The 10,436-nt window shown below is 47.4% G+C and overlaps 1 protein-coding gene and 1 long non-coding RNA gene across 2 annotated transcripts in view; both read left to right on the top strand.

The window, feature by feature from the left end:
• Positions 1-4,712: 4,712 nt before the first annotated feature.
• On the top strand, positions 4,713-9,269 carry LOC118571763. The gene is made up of 3 exons (XR_004943394.1): positions 4,713-4,831; positions 8,575-8,658; positions 8,998-9,269. It is a non-coding gene; the product is annotated as an uncharacterized LOC118571763 (long non-coding RNA).
• A 222-nt stretch (positions 9,270-9,491) lies between these two features.
• Rab10 (RAB10, member RAS oncogene family) overlaps positions 9,492-10,436 on the top strand; it is a 48,762-nt gene continuing 47,817 nt past the window's right edge. Inside the window, exon 1 of the mRNA XM_036171017.1 lies at positions 9,492-10,205. Coding sequence (XP_036026910.1) covers positions 10,079-10,205 — 127 coding nt within the window. The 5' untranslated portion in view covers positions 9,492-10,078. The remainder of the gene's footprint in view (positions 10,206-10,436) is intronic.

Raw genomic sequence — 10,436 nt, 5'->3', positions numbered from 1 at the left:
CCCAGGGGAGGCTGGGAAGGGGTGTGGTGCTGACTCAGGCATCAGCAGGTCTGGTGACCAGCAAAGACAGCTGTTGCCTGGGTGTTTTTAGAAAACTTTGCCTGCCAAGTTCTTGGTTGGGCTGTGCCGGCACCTCCTCCAAGACAAGCAGAAAAATGGAAAGTGTGTCCTTTATCACTGTTCTGGCCAGGGGTATTACTACCTGTATCTTTGTGTGTGTGTGTGTGTGTGTGTGTGTGTGTGTGTGTGGTGGGGGAGTCATTTATTTATTTATAGTCAGGGTTTCACTATGAAGCTCTGACTGACTGGCCTAAAATTCACTGTGTAGACCAGACTAGCTTCAGACTCATAGAGGTCTATCTGCCTTTGCCTTCTGAGTGCTGGGTTTAAACAGTGCACCACCAACCTGGCTACTTTTTGTTTGTTTGTTTTCGAGACAGGGTTTCTCTCTACAGGTTTGTCTGTAGCCCTGGCTGTCCTGGAACTCACTCTGTAGACCAGAACTGTTCTGGATCTCACTCTGTAGTCCAGGTTGGCCTCTAACTCATAGAGATCTGCCTGACTCTGCCTCCCAAGTGCTGGAATTAAAGATGTGCATCACCATCACCGGACTTTTTGTTTGTTTGTTTATGTTTGTGAGTCTGTATGTGGGTATGTGCACATGTGAATACAAGTGCCCAGGAGATCAGAAGACATGTCAGAGTTGGAGTTACAGGTGATTGCGAGTCATGGATGTGGGTGATGGAAACAGAACTGAGGTCCTCTGCAAGAGCAGTTAGGACTCTTAACTGCCCAGCCATCATCTCTCCAGCCCCTACTGTGTACTTCCTGTGTGGAAAAGAAGAGCAGAAATTAGGTAACAGGTTTCAGATCTCCTTTGCTTTCTCTGAATATCACTTACCGGTTCTACTTGGGTCTTTTTAGGGACCTTGCCAGAAACCCCATGTAGAAGTTGGGAGAGCAGACACTGAAGCTGGGAGCCTGAGATAGAGACCTCATATGACTTATTATTCATTTGGCTTTATAAAGTTTAGTTTTGCTTGTTAATTAATTAAATTTGTTTTCCTGGTCCTTGGAATTTAACCCATGATCTCGGGCTTACTAGGCAAGTATACTACTGAGCTATACCCCCAGCCCTAAAAATATTTTTAATAATTGAAAAGTTGAAATATAGACAAAAAAGTTCATACAGCATAATGACCTTCCATATGCCCATTATGTGTCTGGAAAGTTTATCAGCCCATGGCTAATCCTGCTTCATCTCTACTCTTCCTTCCTTCTACCCATGTATTATCTTAAAATAGTTTAAATTATTATTATGTGAATATTATATATAATATATATTATTATGATCTTATATATAATATATATCCATATATGTTCATTCATCCATAGTGTGCGTGTGTGTGTGTGTGTGTGTGTGTGTGTGTGCGCGCGCGCGCAGGTACACGTGTGATACATCATCAGGAGTATAGAAAACAGAAGGCAACTTTAGGGTATTGGTCCTCTCCTTCTACCTTGAGTTCTGGGCATTGAACTCAGGTCATCAATCTTGTGATACTCTGTGACCTGCTGAGGCATTTGTTGCTCCCAGCCAATTTCCTTTCAAGGAGATTCCAGACATAATTCATTTGTCCTTCCTAACTTCTTTAAACCCTTGTTTCCTCATTTAAAAATGGAGAAATTATCTCCATCTTAAAGTATTTTAAAAAATTTCACAGCACTCGGGAGGCAGAGGCAGGTGGATCTCTGTGAGTTCGAGGCCAGCCTGGTCTACAGAGCTAGTCCAGGACAGGCTCCAAAGCTACAGAGAAACCCTGTCTGGGGGGGGGGGGACAATTTCACTTATACTTCATGTGTGAGTGGTGCCCCAGGAAGCCAGAAGAGGGTGATGGATTCCCTGTCACTGGGGTCACAGATGTTGTGAGCCGACTGACGTGGTGCTGGAAACTGAACCCAGGTCCTCTGCAAACAGCAGCCGGTACTTTCAACCCAGGAGCCATCTCTCCAGTCCTCCCGCAAAGCATTACTGTGGGTCATGCCTGTACAATGCCGGCACAATGCAGAAACTAAGTAAATAAACTTGCATTATTAAAAAATGTAAAAATAAGAAGTTTCTACTTCCTTCCTGACTCTCTGTGCCCCTTTGCCCCTTAGTGCCCCCGGAGAGAGTGTCTCTCCTGCAGGCACAATGCTGAGATGTCAGGATGGACTGAGGCCGCAAGTGCCTGAGCCCAGATTGGCGTCCGAGGAAGGCAGAGAGCTGTAGGGAGGAGGGTAGAGGCTACACTGGCCCTGGGGAAGAATCTGGGAGATAGGAGCCAAGTTCGAGTGGAGGTGTAGCAGGTTCAAGTGGCAAGGTCAGCAAATAATGGGAAGGAGAATGTGAGCATAATGTAAAGGCCACTGAAAGAAAGTTCTATCAGAAACAAGTGTGCCAGTCAGGAGTGTTCACTGTAACACCAAAGCACTTCGGCATTTAGAAGCAATTCACACATTGACTGAAAGGCTACTGGGAAAGCCTGAGATTTATTGAAAAGCCAGAAAACTTGACTAAGGAATTAGGGGTGAGGCAGAAACAGGCCGGGAGAACCAGCGTGGTGGCTCAGTTGACTAATCACTGTGTAAGCCTGATGACCTGAGTTCAATTCCCAGAACCCACATAAAACTGATAGGAGATAGCTGACTTTACAAAGTTTTCATATGATCTCTGCATGTTCCCTGTGGCACGGCTCCCGGCTCCTCCAATCTCTCTCTCTCTCTCTCTCTCTCTCTCTCTCTCTCTCTCTCTCTCTCTCACACACACACACACACACACACACACACACACACACACACAGTGGGAATGGGAATGTGGGTGAAGGTGGGGAATGGCATTGGAGGCAAAGAAATATTATCCCCATTTGGCTGGTAAGAGCACTGGGCAAATCTTCCTTGTGGATAGCAGCACCCAGAGACTGGCAGAAGGCACCAGAATCCTGAGTGCACAAACAGAATCAAGAACTAGTCTTGGGGGGCTCTGGAGAGATGGCTGCTCTTCCAGAGGACCTGGGTTCAATTCCCAGCACCTACATGACAGCTCCCAACTGTCTGTAACTCCAGTTCCAAGAGATCTGATACCTTCACACAGACATATATGCAGGCAAAACACCAATGCACATAAAATAAAAATATATTAAGAAAAAAAAAAGAACTATATTTAGGACAATAGTGATGACTTCTTTCAGATACTGTTTTGGTAGCGCCAGACTCTATTGGCATGTAACACGAGGACTTTTGCTACTCTGTACTTCTTTCTATTCTGTCCCTGGCTGCAGGAAAGGGGTGGGGCAGCTGCAAATAACCCACTGCTTCTTCCAAAGAGCTGGGAGCAGACAGGGCTGGACAAGAGTTGACAGCTGTCCACTGAACACTGAGCACCATACTTCAGGAACATACAGGTCCATGCAGTGTGGGCTCTCATGATCGAATAAATCTGTCCTGTTTTAAGTTTGCATAACTTTTCTTTTTTTTTAATAATTAATTTTTATTTATATACATTGGTGCTTTGCCTGCAAGTATGTCTGTATGTAGGAACCAGATCTCCTGGGACTGGAGTTACAGACATCTGTGAGTTGCCATTGCTGGGAATTGAACTCAGGACCTCTGGAAGAGCAGCCAGTGCTCTTAATCTCGGAGCCATCTCTCCAGCCCATTGCATAACTTTTCTTAAATTATGTAGTCATTAGGCATAAAAGACATTTATGTCACCGTAAACATGCCAGGTTCTCTGGAACCAAGGAGTAAGCCTTATAGCTCTGTGGCATTGACCCATCCAGACATTGACTATGTACAGCTTTGTGTTGCAGACCATGATTGAAGTTTCTTGGTGCTTTGCCCTGTCTCGGTGACAAAGACAGAGCAGTGACTCCTTAGTAAAAAACAAGAATCTTTTAAGTTCTATTTATCCATGCGTGCTTGTGTGTGCACGCTCAAAGAGGATAACTTTCAGGGCATGGAGCTTAGTTCATCAGCTGTGACGGCGAGTGCCTGATGTGCCGACTTGCCAGCTCAATAATTATTTCAATAATCAGCTGGCTAGGCATGATGGGATATGCTCGTCATCTCTGTACTCAGGAGTATGAGGGTCCGAAGGCCTAGGCTAGCCTCAGCTACATGAGTTGAGATCACTCTTAGATGCATGAGATTGGGTCTCAAAAACTGAGGATGATGGTCACAGCAACAAACCCCAAACAGGGGTGCCCTTCTAGATTACATTTTTCTAAGTCAACAATGCTAAAATAGAACTTTTTTTTTTTTTTTTTTTTTTGAGGGCTGGGATGTAGCTCAGAGGTAGACCTCTTGCCTAACATTATTGTGGCCTGGGGTTTAATCCTCCGCATGAAACAAAGAAAAGGAACCCTAAACAAGAACAGTAACAACATAAAAACATTTCTGAGCTAAACACTGCCTCTCATTTAAGCCTCACACAATCCTGTGATTGTTTCACTCCCAGATGGAGAAAAAGGATTAGAGGTTGGGAACTTACTCAAGGTCCTCCTTTCAACAAAACAGTCTAAAAATAGAAACTTAGGTCTAGAAAACTCAGGGTCATGGTGTGTGTGTGTGTGTGTGTGTGTGTGTGTGTGTGTGTGTGTGTTCGTATGTGCGCTAGAGCCTGCTGGTGTCTGTGTGTGGCCATGACACACGTGGAAGTCAGAAGACAACTTTGTGGAATCAGTTGACACGGCTTCTGAGGACTCAGGTCATCAGGTTTGCCTATCAAGCCGTGTTATTCACTGAGCCACCCGGCTGGCCCAAAGCCCTGACAGAAGCAGGGAGAGCTACTGAGGTCTGTAGTGTGGGTTCTTCTACTGGGGGTTGGGAGGTTGCTGCCCTCAGCCACTGACTTTCTTTCCTCTGGTCTCATCGATACTCTTACTATTAGGAAATCTCGGCAAATCAAGTCAGTTAAGTCTCCCCCTCTCCTCCTAAACTTTCATTTCTTCCTCTTCTGACCATTTCAAAACCCTGTCTCAAAAAACCAAAACCAAAACCAACCAACCAACCAACAACAGAAAAACCAAACCAAAACCAAAATTATTTTTTTATTTATGTGTATGTGTGTGTGCCTGGATAAGTTATGTCCACCATGGGCATGCAGGGGCCCATAGAGGTCAGACAGCATCAGATCCTGGAGTTTCAGGCAGTTGTGAACTACCTGATATAGGAACCAAACCTTGGTCTTCTGCAAGGGCAGAGGCACTCTTAACTGCTGAGCCGGCTCTCCTCTCCCCTCCCCCAGCCCACATTTCTATTTTTAGTTCAAGTTCCTTTGACTATTTTTCCTCCTAGATGGCTTGTTGCTCTGATAATTTGTTTCTTTTCTCTTCTCTCTTTCTTTTCTTCTCTTCTCTCTCTCTCTCTCTCTCTCTCTCTGTCTCTCTCTGTCTCTCTCTCTCTCTCTCTCTCTGTCTCTCTCTCTCTCTCTCTCCCTCTCTTTCTTTCTTCCAAGACAGAGTTTCTCTGTCTGTTCTGGAACTCTGTAGACCAGGCTGTCCTTGAACTCACAGAGATATGACTGCCTCTGCCCCTGGAGAGCTGGGATTAAAATCTTGAGCCAACTCTGCCAGCACCATTGGACAATAATCTATGTTTTCTAACAATGTAATGTTTTTGCTCCTTTTTATAACTCATTGCTTCTTAGTATGACAGAAAGAACGTACCTTTGTACGCTCTTCTGCCCATACAAAGCATATTAACAGGCTATCTTATTTAATTTTGAAACAATCTTGTGAGTAAAATGCCCTTTGGTACATGAGCAGAATAGGCTGAATGAGGTTAAATGAGTCGTCCCTTATTACAGAGCCAGTCGCTGCAAGCTAGTTCTGGAAGATATATTGTCTGGCTGCAAGTTTAATGCATTCTGCAGAATCACAGATGCCTGATTAGCCTTAACATTGATCATGTTTACAGGATAAATAAACCTTTCAGTGGAGTTGAGTTCTTCATGTATGTCCTAAAATTAATATTTTAAAGGATGAAAAAAATTATTCAAAATGTGTTATTTTTCCACTTGCTCTTTAAGTCCTTAAAAAAAAAACAAATTTTATTATAAAAACAAATCTGAAAATAAACTGGGCTGTGATGGTGCATGCCTTTAATCCCAGAATTCAGGAGGTAGAGGCAGGTAGATCTCTGTGAGTTTGAGGCCAGACTGGATAACAAATCGAGTTCCAGGACAGCCAGAGCTGTCTTGAAAAACAAAAAACTTTTTGTGACCTCTTATTTTTGGTGGTAGGAGGGCAGGTTCTATGTAGCCCTGGCTGACCTAGAACTGGCAGAGATCTGCCATCTTTAATCTCTCTTGAGGGAGCGTTACAGGCATGCGCCACCACAACATTTCTAAAATAAATATTTATGAATTGTGAGATTAATACATTAAAAATATAATCTATTTCTTGTTCTTTGAAGCAGAGTGTCACTATGTAGCCCTGGCTGGTCTCCATCTTGAACTTGAACTTACCCTGACCCTCCTGCCTATGCCTCCAAAGCGCTGGTATTATATAGGCTATGTCACCACACCCCACAATACAATTGATTTTGAGAAGTACTGAAGGAGTTCAGAGGGGCCACAGACTACTTACAGCAGCGGGAGTCACTATGGTGAGAACATTCAAGTTCAAGGCTGAAGGGCTGGCAAGTGATTCAAGGTACCTTTTACAAGGAGAAAACTACATTACACTAACCTTGAAATCTGGAAGATAAAAATAATAACAGGGGAGAGAGAACTCTTCCTGCTTTCTAGAGAGATGGAGGGGCTAGGGTAGTTAGTTCACTGGACCCGCAGTCTCTTCAGTGCCAACAGACAATGGGGAGGCAGGCAGCGATTACAGTGGTGACCTCCTGGCAATCAGGTCAGTCTAATGAAAACCTTCCCCAGGGAAGTGCCTGCAGAAGATTGTGGGTGTGAACACAGGAAATGGGCAGTAGTAAATAGGCAAAGTCCTAGAGACTGGAAGAGGCAGGTTTTATAGTCAGGTGATAACGCAGCAAGGCCGACCCTCCTTTCAAGCAAAGATGCCATTCTTATGAAGAACAAAGTGACCAAGGAGTAGAGCTTAGACAAAAAAGCAAGAAATCAGGTAGAGAGGTTGGTGAATCTCCTGCCTACTATGTAGAGAAGGGTCCAATTCCCAACAGGTAAAGAGTCAATTCCTTTTTTAGTTCTGTGAGGATGGGGTGGGATGGGGTGAGGGAGGCAGGGTCTGCAGCTCAATAATTGCCAGAGTTCGGCTTTGAGCAGCTGACCCTTGTGCCTTCGCTCCTACACATTAGGATTACAGGCATGTGTACCCCATCCAAACAAAATTATGATCTCGAAGATGGGACAGCTCTAATAGACCATGATCTTGATTTAAGAATAAAAATCAGTGGTAGGGGGCTTGCCTAGCAAGCACAAGGCCCTGGGCTCGGTCCTCAGCTCTGAAAAACAAAACAAAATAAAACAAAACAACAACAACAAAAAACAACCAAAGAATAAAAACAGAGCCGGGCAGTGTTGGCGGCAGCGCACGACTTTAATCCCAGCACTTGAGAGGCAGAGGCAGGTGGATCTCAGCGAGTTTGAGGCCAGCCTGGGCTACAATGTGAGTTCCAGGAAAGGCACCAAAGCTACACAGAGAAGCCCTGTCTCAAAAAACAAACAAACAAAACCAAAACCAAAAAACTGTTGATAAATATAACCAAATAATCTGGAAAATTTCAGACTATGGATTTTGAAAACAACTGGGATATAGAATGAATCCTTTTTTAAAAATAATTATTTTTAGCAGTCATTACTTCCCAAATTTATGTGATGGCATTGCTTTCTAAATTCAGCTACCAAGAAAACAAACCTGGTAACATTAAAGCAGGTGTGGCAGCATACACGAACTAACTCAGGATTTGGGAGGGGGAAAACAGGAGATTGCTGTACCTGGAGCTTCATTATACTAAGCAGTCTCTCTACACAGTGAGTTATAGCCCCAGTTCCTTGAGGGTTTTTCTGGGGTGCTCAGAATTAATGACAAATCCCCAAGGCCAGTGCTTACTTGCAATTTACATGGAATTGTTGACTTAAGCTATCGGAAGACATTCCCAACTGGAGGAAGAATGATTCAGAGGATATAATGATAAAACTAAGACCAATCAGCAAATCAATTGGAGGGAGATGGTTTAGAGAACGCAAGCACGTTCAAAGCGTGCGGGGTGTTTAGAAGGAAGACAAATCTTTTTTTCTTTCGTTTTTCGAGACAGGGTTTCTCTGTGTAGTTATGGCGCCTGTCCTGGATCTCACTCTGTAGCCCAGGCTGGCCTCGAACTCACAGAGATCCGCCTGGCTCTGCCTCCCGAGTGCTGGGATTAAAGGAGTGCGCCACCACCGCGCGGCGACAAATCTTTTAAGAACATGATCACAACTGGGAGGATCACAAAAGAACATGATCAAAGGCTTATTTAGGTTACACATGAAATGCACATTTTGGTGATGGTTGAGATGTGCGTTAAAATGTAGCTTTTACTTCTCTTTAAGAAAATCTCTTTATGGGTTTCTAGATGTTGAACCAGCTCACCTACCAGGTTTGACCATTCTACCATCACACCCTGTATGTGCTGGAGTGATGGAACACACTGAGAAAGGTAGGTTAGAACCGTGGCTATTTCGACTACAGAAAGGAAGGCTAGAAAAGGGAAGTGTAAAGAAGACGGACAGGGACAGAGGGAAGAAGGGGGTAAGGCAGATGGAAAAACACAGCACGGGTTGGGCGGTGCAAGCCCACCAGAGAAGTACTCTGTAGGCTGAGACCGGAGAATCATGAGTTAGAGGTCAGCATAGCCAGACTCTGAAACAAAATAACCAACCTACAAACAAGGGAAAAGTGAGACAGTGATGGGTTGGGAAGGGGCAGGCTTTTGGATTTTCGACTTGGTGCTACAACTTTGGCAGCCGTGACCGGGCCCCCGCCTTCTCTTGTCTAGAGCGTTCCGGTTCCTGGGGATTCCAAGGGCTGTTTAGGCCTGGAGCAGCGAAGCTTCCATTCGCAGGGAGGTTCTCCCCGCACCCGAGGTTCCTCAGGCCGATGACATCATTCCGATCCCAGGAGCGCTGCGATTTTTTTCAATTTGGAATTCCGGCTCCTTCGAACTCTAGCTCCTTAAGGAGACCGCGATATCACGACGGGCCCACAGCGAGGGCTCTTCAGAAGACCCCAGCAATCAGCAGGGCGCCCCGGAAAAGGCAAGGTGCTGGTGGTGGCGGTGGTGGTGGTGGTGGTGGCGGTGGGGGCAGGAGCTACACGGCCTTAGTGCGCCTGCGCCATTCCCAGGCCGCGCCCCCCCGCGGGGCGTGTCCGCCTGCTGCATAGCCAATCAGAAGGCTGCAGGGAGCGCGCCCGCGGCCTCGCCCTCCCTGGTCCCACCTCCGCGTGCCCTCCATGCCCTCCCGCGCGCGTGCGCAGCGGCGGGCCGCAGGGGCGAGGGCGCGAGAGAAGGGCGGGTGTACGTCCTTGCGTGCGTCTCAGGCAGCGCGCACGCCGGCGTGAGAGGGCACGGGGGAAAAAAAAGGTGGCTCTGGCCGGGGCGGCTCGGCTTCCTGGGGTTATGTAGCAGGGCTCGTCGGCTCGCGAGACCTCCTTCGCTGCCCTCGCCCGGGTCCTAGCGCGGCGTTTGTGCTCCGGGCGGAGGCCGTGTTCAAGCCGGCCGCGCTCCCTCGACGTAGAGCTCGCTCGCTCGCCCGTGGGAGCGTCCCGGCCGAGCCGTGCTGAGGGGGGAGGGGAGGCCATTTTGTCCCGACCGACTCCCCGGAACCGGGCGGAGCGGCTGGGAGAGGCTGCGGAGCCGCGGGCGCCGCCCCTCGGAGGCACGGGCGCCGCCACCGTCGGGGCTTCCTCGACGAGGCCGTTCGGAAGGTCTCCCGCTCCGCCTCGAGAGCAGCTTTCTCCCTGGCATCCGCGCCCCCGCTGCTGCGGTCCCCCAGAACGCCCGGGTGAGGAGTTGGCCATCGTGAGCAGCACCGATCCCTTGGGGCCACCGGCGGCGAGCGCCCGAGCCGCTCCTCCCAATGGCGAAGAAGACGTACGACCTGCTTTTCAAGCTGCTCCTGATCGGGGACTCGGGAGTGGGCAAGACCTGCGTCCTTTTTCGTTTTTCGGACGATGCCTTCAATACCACCTTTATTTCCACCATAGGTAAGACCCGTGGGAGGATGGTGTGGGGGGCTCCGGAGCCGCGAGCCCCCTTTTCTTTTCTCCCAGACCTCTCGCTGCCCGGAATTTACGCCTTTGTTCCAGTGATTCCGATTCCAGACGACAGACCTAAGTTACTGTCGGAATCGGAATAGCGCTTACTGGGGCGGGGTCTTCCCATGCTTGCCATCCGGTCTTTGCTGCTTTTTCAAGTCTCCTTCTCTGTTCGCTGCC

The sequence above is a fragment of the Onychomys torridus genome, chromosome 21 (assembly GCF_903995425.1).
Source record: "Onychomys torridus chromosome 21, mOncTor1.1, whole genome shotgun sequence".
In the NCBI taxonomy this organism is placed as follows: Eukaryota; Metazoa; Chordata; class Mammalia; order Rodentia; family Cricetidae; genus Onychomys; species Onychomys torridus.
This window is presented reverse-complemented; position numbering and strand designations above follow the sequence as displayed.